Source organism: Aulonocara sp. 'chitande type north' Nkhata Bay, linkage group LG15, assembly GCF_057382095.1.
Source record: "Aulonocara sp. 'chitande type north' Nkhata Bay isolate Kocher_YH1m ecotype deep benthic linkage group LG15, A_spYH_male_GT1.1, whole genome shotgun sequence".
In the NCBI taxonomy this organism is placed as follows: domain Eukaryota; kingdom Metazoa; phylum Chordata; class Actinopteri; order Cichliformes; family Cichlidae; genus Aulonocara; species Aulonocara sp. 'chitande type north' Nkhata Bay.
Window position 1 is genome coordinate 12,703,935 of NC_141358.1, and position 14,673 is coordinate 12,718,607.

A 14,673-nucleotide genomic window follows, 5' to 3' on the forward strand; every position below is an offset into this window, starting at 1 on the left:
CATAAGGAATCCATTTACTTTTATTTTCAGACTTATGCCGTTGTATAAATTTTTTACCCATTTTTTAAATTTCTCTCCCAAGCCCATACACTGCATTACCCTCCACAAAAAATCATAATCTACCCTATCAAAGGCCTTTTGTTGATCTAGGCTCACACATAGTGCTGGCAAATTTCTATCTCTAACGTATGTGAGTATGTCTCTGTGTAGTTGCACGTTCCAAGACATTTGCCTCCCCCTAACCCCACACGTCTGATCCTTCTCCACTATTTGCATCATTACTCCCGCGAGTCTATTTGCCAATATCCTACTCAGGATCTTATAATCCACACATAGCATAGTTAACGGTCTATAATTATCAAGTTGTTGTGGGTTACCTTTCTTGAATAGAATAGAAACCACACCCGTCTTCATACTCTCTGTCATCTCCTTTCCCTCCATGATTTCCTTAAAAACTCCCAACAAATGTATCCCCACCATTCCCCAGAAAGTTTCGTAAAATTCCTTTGTTAATCCATCTATCCCTGGCACTTTGTTTGCCTTCATTCCTTTTAATACTTTATATGCCTCCCCTATTGTAACTTCCCCTTCTAAACTGTCGCTTTCTTCTCCCGTTAATCTCTTTTTTATTTTCTTTAAGAAAAAACCCCCTTTTTCTCCCTCTAATTTTTCTTTTCTAAACAAGACCTCATAATACTCCTTCGCCGTTTTAAGCATATTTTCCTTCCCTTCTATCATTTTCCCATCCTTCTCTAATTTTATTATAACTCCCTTTTTTTCCTTACTTTTCATCTTTTTAAAGAAAAAGGCCGAACATTTCTCGTTCTCCTCATACTCCTCCTGCTTTATCTTATATGTTTCAGCCCTTGCCTTCCTTTCAAGTAGTTCTTCCTGCTTCAATCTTAAACTTTCCATTTTCTCGTCCATGTTTTTGTTGTTTCCTTTTTCATTTTGTAGTGTATAAGTATATTCTATTTCTTTTTGCAATATACGAAATTCCTCTTTCCTTACACTGGACCTTTCCGTACAATAATCCACCGTGAACTTTTTTATTTTGTTTTTTACATCCTCCCACCAATCCAATTTATTTATATATAAGCTTTCCATCTCCTCCCATAAAGGGAAGAGCTCTGCAAACCTTTCCTTATATTCTTTTTCCATAAGTACTTCGTTATTCAGTTTCCAGTATCCTTTTCCATAATCTATTCCTTCTATCTCCAAATCCACCACTATCATTTGATGATCTGTGAACAAAGCCGGTATTATTTTCCCTTGTTTTATTTTACACTTTTTCTCTATCAAGATGTAATCTAATCTACTTTCCATCCCTCTTGTGTTCTTCCATGTGTACCCCACTCTTTTCCCTTGTAGTGTGGCCATTACATCTATTAAACCGTATTTTTTTTATAAAGGTCTTAAAAGGGAGCGAAGTTTTTATTTTCTCCAGTGAACAATTGAAATCCCCTCCCACAAAAATATTTTTCCTTGTCATAAAACAAGTGTCCATTTTTGAAAGAAGTTCTCTTCTTAATTTGGGATCCACATATGCATACACATTTATTATACGGTTTTGTGTCCCACTTTTTTCCACATCTACAACCATAACCCTTCCCTGTATTAAAGTATAACTGTCCTTTATTCGTATACTTTTATTCCCACATAACACTCCTACCCCAGTCCCATGTACTCCCCCTATACTCCAGACCGATTCACCTCCTCTCCATTCCTTCGTAAAGAGGTCAACATCCCCCTCATCTTTTAAATGTACTTCCTGCAACAAGCAGACATCAAAATTATAATACAACAAAAATTCATAAACCATTTTTCTTTTCCGAGCATTCCTAAGTCCCCTTACATTTAATGTTATTATTCGAAAGTTTCCCATGTCTTAAAACATAAATCAAATTAAAAAAAAAGGGGTCTCAAAAACAAAACCAAAACAAATCAAAACCATAGGAGTTTTATTTCAGTATCCCCATTTTTAACTCTTCATATTAACCTGCGCCAATAAGTTCTTAATAAAGGAATCTTCCGATTTTTCTTCGCTTTCAGCCTCTTCCCCCGTATCCCCATCACTAGTGAAGTCACTTAAGGGGGTATGCATGCATTCAGTCTGTGTACCCCTCAAAACATGTCCCTCCGTATTTTCCACCTGCTCGATCCGTTCCTCCCTATCCTCTTTATTTTCCGTTTTTGTCTCTTCTGGAGAAGCACCTGAGCTCACCTTTCTCCGCCTCTTTGCTGATTTTCTCCGCGGCTTCGCTACTACTGCCCACACCTGTCCGTCCTCTGCTTGTTTCTCTCTCTCGGCGTCCGATTCACGTAATGTTCCTTCCTCCTTATTCCTCTGCTCTACTCCGCCTTCCTTGCTCCCAGCTCTCTCCTCATTAAGGTGATCTTCGGCAGCCGTTGACGCCTCCTGTGTTCTTTTTCCGATATCAGCTTCTGCATCCGATTTTCTATAATGTTCATTTCCTGCCGCTTCAGAATATGACCTTGGCCTAGTACAGTCTCTTGCCATATGGGTCTCTGAATCGCACAAATGACATTTTCTAGGTTCCTTACAGTCTTTAGTTATGTGGCCTATCTTCCCGCAACTCCTGCACCTCATTTGTTCACACCTGTCCGCATTATGTCCGGTACTGCCACATTTTCTGCACGCTTGGGGCTGCCCAGCATACACTAGGAAACCCCTATCTGCTCCTATGGAGAATACCGCGGGTGGATGGCAATATCCGTCCTCGGTAGACGTATCCACATTTAATTTGACTCGGAATTGTCTTTTTCCGGTCCATAGTCCTAAGCCATCCTTTATTTTGCGCACTCCTGGTAGTACTGTGACGTACCTTCCTAAGAAGTACTTAATTGTCTCTTCCGAAACCCAAGGGTTATACATATGGATCGTTAAAATCCTATAATCATTTCTGTACAAAGGAGTTACCGTATATTTCTTTAGTTCTTCGTTTTCTTCTCCGTGAAATCTCCTTCTCACCTCCTCCGCACATTCTCCCGTGCAAAGGGTTACATCATAATGTTTACTTGCCGTACTCTGCTGGAGGCAGTAGATTTCCTCAGGCTTTATCTTTAAAGCCTCGTAAAGGATCCTTCGTCCGAAGTTAATTCTGTCATGAATCTCGTCCTCTTTCTCCATCAACTCGAATCTCAAAGTATTTCTTGTACCTTGCATCCATGTATTTCTCTCATGAAAATTGGCCGACGCCGCCGCCATCCTGCATTGCTTCTCGCCTTGATAAGAACAGATTTTTTTTTCTTTTTTATTTTTACTTACAACACCATCTTACATTTCCATTTGCTCAACATTCCATTGAATACTTTTCATATTTCACAAAAGCATCTTTTACATCATTCATAATAATCCTTCCACCTGTCCTTAATCGTGTCTATTCCCCATCTTTGTAATTCATGCCGATATATCCCCTCAAATTCCCTCTCTATATCCTTTATTGTTCCCATCTCTTTCCATTCATACCCCCCCCTTATATACCCCTGTCTTGCCCTCCATATCTTAAGTTTTGTAATTGATAACAACATACAACGTATTTTATTTTCCTCCTTCTTTTTATCCTTAGGCCTAAGATAAGTTATTTCCTCATATGTCAAAGCCTCTAGTCCCTTATACCTCCTCTTCATTCCAGCCCATACCTTTTTTGCATATTTGCACCCCCATAGGACGTGTTCAATCGTTTCTTCCTCTGTGCAATTATCCCTCGGACATTCTTTTAACTTCCCCAAATTATGTGCATACATCGTAGTCCTTACAGGTAATTTCCTATGTAGGTGCATCCAATTAAAATCTTTCAAAACATTCTTATAACTCTTATCCTGTGCGTATTCCCAAACTTCCGAACTCACTATCCCCTGGTTGTAGTTAGCATTCCTCACCAGTTTTTTATACAGAAGTTTATGATTTTGTATTGTATCCACTTCCCTGCACTCTATATGTCTCTTTCCCCACTTAACCATCCTCTGAAAGTATTCTGGTCTTGTCTCTGCCTTCGGCCCCTGATTTTCCCACCCAATTAAAAACCGGTATGGAATAGCTAACCAGAACCATAACAATATCTGACATTTATGAATATATGGCTTCTTTAACAGCGTACACACATTTGCATAAAAAATCGTATCTAACTTTAACGGAATGTTCGGTACCCCTTTTCCCCCATCGGCAACCTCCTGATACATTTGTACTCTCTTTACGTACTCGTAACCTCCCCATATAAAGTTAAATATTCCCCTCATTATTTGTGCTCTAAATACTTGTGGCATCGGGAACACATAGCCTAGATACAATAATTTCGGCACCACCTCACTCTTTATCACTAACACCTTCCCAGTAATTGTAAGCTTCCTCATTTTCCATAGTCGTAATTTCCTTTCCACCTCTGCCATCTTCCCCTTCCAGTTCCAAATAGCATCGCCCTCATTATTCCCAAAAGAAATTCCTAGAATGTCCATAGGACCTTCACACAAAGTATAATCACAAATATTTTCCCTTCTACCTTCCCACGTCCCCAAGTACTTATATTTTGTCTTTTCCTTATTTATTTTTGATCCTGTAACTTCTTCATATATTTTTAATATTTCCACAACTTCTCTTAAACTGTCGTCGTCCGCTAAATATAGTATAGTATCATCCGCATATTGAGATATTTTCAAACATTCCCCCCCCGGCATCATTATCCCCCTCACTCTTTTATTTTCCCGAATCGCACAAGCCAATGGTTCAACATATAATACATAGAGTACCACCGATAACGGGCACCCTTGTCTCAACCCCCTCGCTTGATGAACTTTTTCCGTGAGGAACCCGTTCAATTTGATTTTTGAATATATCTCTTTATAAAGGATCCTCACCCACCTTATAAATTGTTTTCCCAAGCCCATCTTAGTCATTACCTCCCACAAAATTTCGTAATCTAGCCTATCAAATGCCTTTTGTTGGTCTAAACTTACACAGATTGCCGCCATTTTTCTATCCTTTACATATGCAAGTATGTCTCTATGTAATTGTATATTCCATGAAATTTGTCTCCCCTTCACCCCACACGTTTGATCACTTCCCACTATATCCGACATTACCCCTACCAATCTATTTGCAATTATCTTACTTAAAATCTTATAATCTACACATAACATAGTGAGCGGTCTATAATTATCAAGTAAATGAGGATTCCCTTTCTTAAATAATAACGAAATCACACCCGTCCTCATACTCTCCGCCATCTCTTCCCCCTCTAATATTTCTTTAAAGACCTCCAACAAATGTAACCCTATCACTCCCCAAAATACCTCATAAAATTCTTTCGTTAATCCATCTATTCCTGGTACCCTATTTACCTTCATTCCCTTCACCACCTTATATGCCTCTTCCATCGTTATTTCCCTTTCCAGAAACTCCCTATCTTCCTCTACTAATCTCCTCTTTAATGACCCCAAAAGAACATCTCTTTTTTCTGTCCCTACTTTTTCTTTTCTAAATAAATCCTCGTAATATTCTTTTACTACCCCCAACATGCTTTCCCTCCCTATAATCTCCTTCCCATCCTTTTCCAATTTCTCTATAACCCCCCTTTTATCCCTACTTTTCATCTTTTTAAAAAAATATGCGGAACACCTTTCATCTTCCTCATACTCTTTCTGTTTTAATTTATATGTTTCTGCTCTTGCCTTCCTCTCTAATAACTCTTCTTGCCTCACCTTTAAGTCTTCAATTTTCAAATCTACATTTTTTTCCTTCCCCTCCTTTTGTATAACATAAATATGTTCTATCTCTTTTTGTAACATATTAAATTCTTCTTTTCTACGTTTAGATCTATCTGTACAATATTCTATCGTAAATTTTTTTATCTTGCATTTTACATCCTCCCACCAATCCCCTTTTTTTCCATAAAGTTCTTTTACTTTCACCCATAAAGGGAAGATCTCTAAAAATTTATCCCTATAATCTTTTTCCTTTAACACCTCATTATTTAATTTCCAATATCCCTTCCCGTATTCCATCCCTTCTATCTCCAAATCCACCTCTACCGCCTGGTGATCCGTGAGTAGAACCGGAATCGTTTTTCCCCCTTTAATTTTACACTTTTTATCTATCAAAATATAGTCCAACCTACTCTGTACCCCCCTTGTATTTCTCCATGTATACCCTACTTTTTTCCCCAGAAGTCTGCCCATAACATCCGTTAACCCGTATTGTCTTATAAATGTCTTTAATGGGAGAGAAAATTTTTCTTTTTCTAAAGATACATTAAAATCCCCTCCCACTATAATATTTTTCCTTGTAATAAAACAAGTGTCCATCGACAAAAGGAGTTCTCTTCTTTGTTTTGGATCCACATGTGCATACACATTTATTATCCGGCTTTGGACCCCGTTTTTTTCTACATCTACCACCATCACTCTTCCCTGTATCACCGTATAACTTTCTTTTATTTTTATACTTTTATTTCCACACAACACTCCCACCCCTGTCCCATATACTCCTCCTATACTCCATGCCGATTCACCCCCCCTCCACTGCTCCGAAAAAATAACAACATCCTTCTCGTCCTTCAAATGTACCTCCTGTAATAAACATACATCAAAATTATAAAACAACAGAAATTCATATACCATTTGTCTTTTTCTGGCATTTTTTAACCCCCTTACATTTAACGTAATTATTCGGAACCTCACCATTTTGTAGTAAAAAAAGGGGTATCTATACACCTAAACAGAGGGCACTTAATAATTTTATAACAAAGAAACAAAAGAAAAAAACAGATACCATCTCCTAGTTGTCTTTTTGATCTTCATATCCCCTGAAAAAAAGGAAAACTTTACAAAATTAGAGCCGAAAAAGAAAAAAAAAGAAAAACCTCTGTCGTCCATTTTCCCCTCCCTTATTAGTCCATGTTGACTTGCGCCAGCAAATTTTTTATAAATGAATCTTCCGATCTTTCTTCACTTTCTACTTCTTCTTCTTCAACGTCTCCATCACTCGTTAAATCACTCATTGGTGTGTGCATACATTCAGTCTGCGTCCCTCTCAACACATACGCTCCCATCTCCCCTCCCTCTTCCATCCGCTCTCCTTTACCTTCTTTCAAATTAGTCTCTCCTGGAGGGACTCCCGAGCTCACTTTCCTACGCCTTTTGGCCGACTTTCTTCGTGGCTTAGCTGCCACTTCCCATATTTGTCCTTCTTCGCACTGCTTCTCCCCATTTTTCTCCCCCATCTTATCGCCTTCTTCTTTTCCTTGTTCGGCCCCATCCTCTCCCCCCCCCCCTTCTTCCTCATTAGTCTGATTCCTTTCTGCTGGTGGCGCCTCTTGTGCGCTTTCCCCAATATTTGTTCCTATATCCGTTTCTTCATACCGCTCTACCTCGGTCCCTGCTTTAGCTGCTTCCGAATATGATCTGGGCCTAGTGCAATCTCTTGCCATATGTGTATCTGAGCCACATAAGTGACACCTTCTAGGCTCTTTGCAGTCTCTTGTGATATGGCCATTTTTCCTGCAGCTCCTACACCTCACCTGCTCACAATTGTCTGCATTATGTCCCGTACTGCCGCATTTTCTGCATGCTTGTGGCTGTCCTGCATACACCAAAAAACCTCTGTCTGCTCCGATGGAAAACACTGCAGGCGGGTGGCAGTATCCATCTTCCGTTGTCATATCCATTTTAAGTTTTACCCGAAACTGTCTTTTTCCAGTCCATAGGCCTAGCCCGTCCTTTATTTTTCGTACCCCTGGGAGCACTGTAACGTACCGCCCCAGGAAGTACTTAATGGTCTCTTCTGTAACCCAGGGATTATACATGTGCACCGTTAAAATCCTATAATCGTTCCTGTATAACGGGGTTACCATATATTTTTTTAGTTCTTCATTTTCTTCTGTACCACATCTCTTTCTCACCTCCTCCGCGTACTCTCCCGTGCAAAAAGTCACGTCATAGTGCTTACTTGCCGTGCTTTGCTGGAGGCAGTAGATTTCCTCTGGTTGTACCTTCAATGCATCATAAAGAATCCTTCGTCCGAAGTTAATTCTGTCATGGAAATCCTTTTCTTTATCCATTAGTTCGAATCTCAAGGTATTCCTCGTTCCATACGACCATGTATTCCTCTCCGAAAAATTGGCCGACGTCGCCGCCATCCTACATTGCTTCTCGCCTTGTAACTGATAAGAACAGATACTACACTTGATCTTAGCCAAAAGGCCGAGAAACGATACCCACATATCGCACGACAGAAACGACTCATTCTGCTTACTGCAACTCTAACTCATGGTTACAATGAAGAACACAGTCGCCTTCTAACAAATGGTAGAGGACAGGTCGATGTTTTACTGACGTTTTACCTCCGAAACATCACAATATAACTATGGTCGGCATGTTTCAGTTTTTAAACGGCGCCACATATATGACGACACTTTAGTTTCTGAAACGCCGGTCAGCGCATGCCGGTTAATGAGATTCAAAATCACGTGGTCGCCTGCAGTCCAATCAGCGGTCGTTGAGACGGAGCGTCTTCAATTCATTTTTATAACTTTCTTGGCGTTATAATTGTTTTCATAATATGATAATTACATACTGTTACATTTTTAATGTTTCTCCTCCCGGTAACTGTATTCCTGTTATGTCTGGGCTTTCCCTAATTGCACAAGCCAACGGTTCTACATATAACATGTACAGTAAGACTGAGAGGGGGCGACCTTGGCACAGACCTCTCATTTGTCTTTCATCCCAGCTTTTTTGGGGGTGACTGGGTGGGGGGATATTGCTCACAGCAAATTCCTAAAAACTCCTATTGATCATTGTTGCTCCCATAGATACATTTCAGTTTACCAGTCATGAGGCTCCAAATTATACCAGGAGTGGGGTTTGAACCCACGAGAGCATGCGCTCATTGGAGCTTAAGTCCAACGCCTTAACCACTCGGCCATAGGGTTTACAGGGATGGAGGACTCAAATGAGAAAATATCCAGCGAGCAGCAGTTTTTGGTGCAATGTTTCAAAACAAGCTATGCAGAAGAGCATGTTTGGGAGCACCGTACATCTGACTTTGAAGCAGATGGGCTACAGCAACAGAAGGCCAAAATGAGAGCCACACTAACAGCTACAACAACTTTTTCAAGAATATTATTTTATGACAGACTTGAGCATGAATGATGAATATGAATCGGAAACAACAATGAACAACAATGTGAAACTGCTCATGAATCATTTAATCTATGAGTGAAAGTAGTTTTCTTTAATCTCCTCCTCCTTTAGTTTGCCTCTCCTCTTTATAAGCTCCAGCTCTCTTCTCCTACTCACATCTCTAAACAGTAAAGATCATTTACACCTCACACTGACAACATGCTGTGGACCTTCTGCACTCTCATCACTGCTCTAACATGTAAGATCTTCTTATTCCATTTTTTAGTCCATATTTAGAGCTAAACTTTAAACTTCTATTTTTTCTGTGTTTCCTGGCAGATGTTGATGCAGTGATTGTGTTGACCCAAACACCTGCTGTCCACACAGTTTCTCCAGGTCAAGAAGTTGTTCTCAACTGTAACATAGAGAGAGATGATGGGAATTCTGTTAGATGGTATAAACAAGTTCCTGGAACGGTTCCTCAGTATGTTCTAAGATTTTATCATTCTAGCAGCTCACCCAGCTTTGGTACAGGATTCTCCTCAGACAGATTCAACTCTAAGTCCTCATCAAACATTGATTACCAGTTCATTATCAAGCGAGCAGAGACAGGAGACTCTGCAGTGTATTACTGTCAGACATGGGATGACTCTGCCAGTGCAGCTGTACCACAGTGATTTAGACAGTGACAAAAACCTCCTCATTAGTACTTCTGCTTTTTTAGAAACTTTCACATGCAAAAAAAAAAAAGACCCATAAAAGAAACCCTGTAATGTGCTATTAAACACTAAATCCTCCATTTTTAAATCCTTTTTAATCTTCATTATTAAGGCATAAAGAGGAAAGCACTGAAATATGTACATCTCATTTACTCACATCAGATCACATAAACCAAACTATCCAACATATAGTATTATATGTTGCTGCAAGCTATTCTTAATAACAGAAATTTTATAGATACTACTCACAGGTCTAACTGTCCAACAGCAGTTTAACTTATCATTTAAAAAAAAGTGTAGTTAACATGCAGTTTAAAAAATATATATAAAGCTATACTGAAGCTAGTTTAGAGCTTCTACACCATCTTCATTTACATTTAGTTTTGATTATTCAGAAACATATTTTTAAGGCAGAAGGAAAATATAGAAGTGTGAGGATAAGGACACTAGTGATAAATGTTTGATTCTTTTACAACCATTTTTAAGAACACGGTGTGATTTATTGTAGCTATTGTATTATTATGGTATATATTTTTCTATCATTTGTAAAAATGATGACGATCAAACTGACTGACATAATACTCATGGGAAGGAAATATACAGTATTTACTCAGTGTCTTTTCTGCACACTGCAATTCTGTCAAGAATACTTGAATGTGTTTTAAGTATTTTACTATTGGGTGGCTGTAGCTCAGGTGGCAGAGCAGGTCAGCCACTAATCAGATGGTTGGTGGTTTGATCCCAGGCTGCCTCCTGGCTGCATGCCAAATATCCTTGGGCAAGATACTAACCCCATGTTTGCCTACTGGTGGTGGTCAGAGGGCCCGGTGGCGCCAGTGTCCGCCTCTGTCAGTGCGTCCCAGGGCAGCTGTGGCTACAATGTAGCTTGCTATCGCCAGTGTGTGAATGACTGAATGTAGTGTGAAGCGCTTTGGGGTCCTTAGGGACTAGAAAAGCGCTATACAAATGCAGGCCATTTACTTGTTTAAATGATTAGCACTAGTGCTCATAAACCACAACGTAATGATCTGTGAATGTGCTTGAAAGCGATTGTTTACAGTACACAGCAGTTATGTTAAAAATATGCTTCTCTGTTATCCGAAATAGAAATACAAAAACTAAAAGTTTTTTTATTTGCAAAAACTAACAGATCGAAAAAATACATTCCCCAAACAAACAAAACAAACTTTGTTGTTGATGACTGATGAATAAAAATAACAAAAAAGAATGCAGTACAGTAGAATTGTATTGCATGGGATCATTTTACAAATAAACTAATGCCAACAAATAACTAAAGCACAATAAACAAACATTGAGCTTATTTGAAATTCATCCATCCATCCATCCATCCATCCATTTGCTTCCGCTTATCCTTTTCAGGGTCACGGGGGGCGCTGGAGCCTATCTCAGCTGTCATAGGGCGAGAGGCAGGGTACACCCTGCACAGCATCAGGAAAAAGGAGCACGAGAAGCTTGAGAAATACCAAAGGCTCAGAGAAGAGCTCGAGAAGATGTGGAGGGTTAAGGTAACAGTGGTCCCAGTGGTAATTGGAACACTCGGTTTGGTGACTCCCAAGCTAGGTGAGCGGCTCCAGCAGATCCCAGGAACAACATCAGAGATCTCTGTCCAGAAGAGCGCAGCCCTAAGAACATAAATAAACATAAATCAGAATAAATTTGATAGTATTGACATTATATAAATTAGAGATGGACCGATCCGATATTACGTATCGGTATCGGTCCGATACTGACCTAAATTACTGGATCGGATATCGGAGAAAAATAAAAAATGTAATCCGATCCATTAAATATCACGAAATCACCTCGCAAAACTTGCAACATGCCGTAACTCACCTCAGAACGTTAGCACGTCGGAGCAGTATGCATCACGTGATATAGCGGCTGTGGCATGCGGGACCTGTCGGTGGTCTGGATAGCATTTGGAGCTTCGCTAGCAACCTGGCATTTCATCTCCGACAAAGTTATCCCCGAGAGAAGTAAAGCAAGTGTGTAAGTCCATCTCTGAATGTTTGTAAAGCATTCCTGCGTTAAGCTTAATAAGCGACTGCCTCTTCTTGCTAACAAATGCACAAAAAACCCCCCAAAAAGAAATCTTTCTACCTTCTGCAAAGTTCATCGCCCCAGAAAGACAAGTCAAAACAAGTAAAAAAAAAATAAAAATGTAACAGCCTCCCGATTATGACCAATATATCATTTACGTCACTGATACATCCGTAACTGAAATTAACTCAGAACAATTTGTTTATTTTTTTAAATGGTCATTCAGAATCAGAAGATTATTTACGGTGATGTTTTTGGTGGGAGTGAAACAACAATCTACTGATAAAACCAATAAAAATAAGATATGATAATAAGAAATAACCACTGTTGGAAGCCTTATTTACTCTTATCGCCTTAATCATGTGCAGTAATTAAAGTTGAAATGAGAAACTTTGCATTTGAAAGATGCTCTTCTACTGGGCACTCAAAATGCTTTCTTACAACAAGCATCATTCATCCACACCTTCATACATAATGTGCGCACATTTTAAATATAAATTAATATTACTGTAGCAGTATTTTTTTTTTTTAAAAAAAGATAAAATGGCCACATTTAAGAAGGCAGGACCTGCAGTTATTGTCCTTTTCCAGACATTTATCTGGCACTTACTTTGGGGTTTTCTGCAGCTCGTCCTCGGGGCCCTCCAGACACAGAGACAGCAGGTCGTAACCCAGGATCTTCTGGGCTATGGTGAACATTTCTTTAATGTTGGGGTATTTCAAAAGTCCTCTGCCCATGCCCACAAACTGGCTGCCCTGACTGGGGAAGAGGAGCACGGAGCAGCCGCTGCTTTTGGGTGAGGTGCCGCGGCTGGCTCGCTGTTCGGGGGAAAAGCGGGGGCTTCAGCCGGAGGAGGGTAATCTCCAGCCGTGGAACCGGGCTTGTTGGTGGACAGCGTCCTGCTCAGAGAGACCAGCGACCTGACCTTCCCTCTGGAAGATGCCGCCATCCTGACTGCCACTGATGCCAACATGAGCTGTTCCTCATCCAACGACGTGTCTGCAGATGAAATAAGACGCACAGCCCGCCCGGACAAACTGTAATCACCAAAAGAGTCAACTCAATTCTGACATCTGCTCGGCATGACACCTCACAGGGAGACGAAAACAACCGCCAGAGGAAAGAAAAGAACAAAATCTTCAGCGAAGGAAGATGATATCTCCAATAAAACTATTTTTGAAGCCATTATGGGACTTGACAAAAAATTTGAAGCACAACTGGAGGATATCAAGGAACAAAACAGACAAAGTGCAGCTATGGTTGCCAGCTTGGCTAAGGCTGTAGAGTTTAACGCTGCAGAGATAGCTGATTGCAAACTGAAAGTTGTTAAACTGGCAAATGCGAATGAACTGCTGCTTAAAGAAAACGAAGACTTGAAAAGAAGAGTGAGAGAACAAGAGCGCTACCGAATGAGGTGGTGCCTAAAACTGAAAGGGGTGAAGGAAGACAAAGACGAAAACATTAGAGTGAAGGTTTTGCAAACGCTTCAGAAGATTGCCCCTGACTTGAACTTAGAAGAGGCTGTTGATATTGTCCACCGCTTAGGGAAACAAGTTGATGGCAGAAACAGAAACATCATTATTCTATTCACACAGAGGCGAATTAAAGAAGAATTGTGGAGGCGCACCAAAGATTCTTCAACCTGCAAGCAAGAAGGCATCAGCTTCACAGAGATGTTGCTGCAGGAGGACATACAAGATCGACAGCGCCTATGGCCTCTGGTGGAGGAAGAAAGACGTGCAAAACTACAAATATCTGTAGTTTCCACTCCGTATATTTTCAAAACAAACTCGTTACTTTGGGTTTAACGCATTTGGGGGAAGTTAATATTTCACGTCACTGCAGGCCTTCAAACAATGAGATTTGAGCCTAAACAGTGAAAGGCAGTCGCGTTTTAATCAGTAGAGGATGTCGCATAAAAAGAGATGAAAGAACAAACCATGTACTGTAGTGTTGATTTATTTATTTTTAGCACAACACCAGAACAACCCCACGTGCCCATAATTTGCGGTACTTCAGAAAAAAAGGAGTGAACATAAAAGGGAGTAAAATGTTGTGTCAGGTAATTTCAAATGCAGCATTTCTATCACCTCAACAAACACTAACTGTGTTACAGTGTGTTGCTATCTAAAGCTCTACTTGCTGTATTTCACAGGAAGAGAAAGAATGAGAGCTAACTTCACTCAGAGATATAGAAAGAAAGAGAAAGAAACCAGGCTGTATTTAAAGGTAAGGACTGCTTAGTGATATTTGATAAAATGTAGTTGTATTTTCACAGGGACATAAAGTGCTTGTCTTACTCCCTTCTTCTAGCTCGAAATTACTTGCCAAGTGGTAAGGACCGTTCATGGTCACACGGTGAGAACATTGGTGTTGACTATGAAGAGATAGGGTCAGACAGGGGAGGGGCCAGTCAGATTTATCAACTCAACCTCCTTAAAGCATGGAGAGAGGCTGAAACCAATCTCTGGTGAGCCCGGTTAAGGAAAGAGATGAGTTGGTGCCTGAGATGCCAAATTCCAACATCCTCATTCCCGCCATTGAGATAACACTCTCACACAGGCCCAGAGAGCAGATGTTGCTGCATTGCAGATGTGTTATACCCCCTGCCCAGCCGAATGACTCTCAAAACGAAAATTTTGCAGAAAATCAATGTGATCGCTTGAATCACTGGAATTATCATCTCGATATCTCTTGTCCTTCTTTCATTTCAGACGTCTTGAAAACAAGTTTTAACAAAGTCCTGGAGAAGTG

At 40.1% G+C, this 14,673-nt stretch overlaps 1 pseudogene and 1 gene segment (V, D, J or C); one reads left to right on the plus strand and one right to left on the minus strand.

Annotated features, from left to right (window-relative positions):
- Window positions 1-8,113: 8,113 nt before the first annotated feature.
- LOC147312643 (U2 spliceosomal RNA) lies at window positions 8,114-8,229 on the minus strand (annotated as a pseudogene).
- Window positions 8,230-9,030: 801 nt separating this feature from the next.
- Window positions 9,031-9,903, plus strand: LOC147312644 (immunoglobulin kappa variable 3D-20-like). The segment is given in 2 exon segments: window positions 9,031-9,397; window positions 9,478-9,903. Coding segments are annotated over 2 exon segments (378 nt in total).
- Window positions 9,904-14,673: the final 4,770 nt, after the last annotated feature.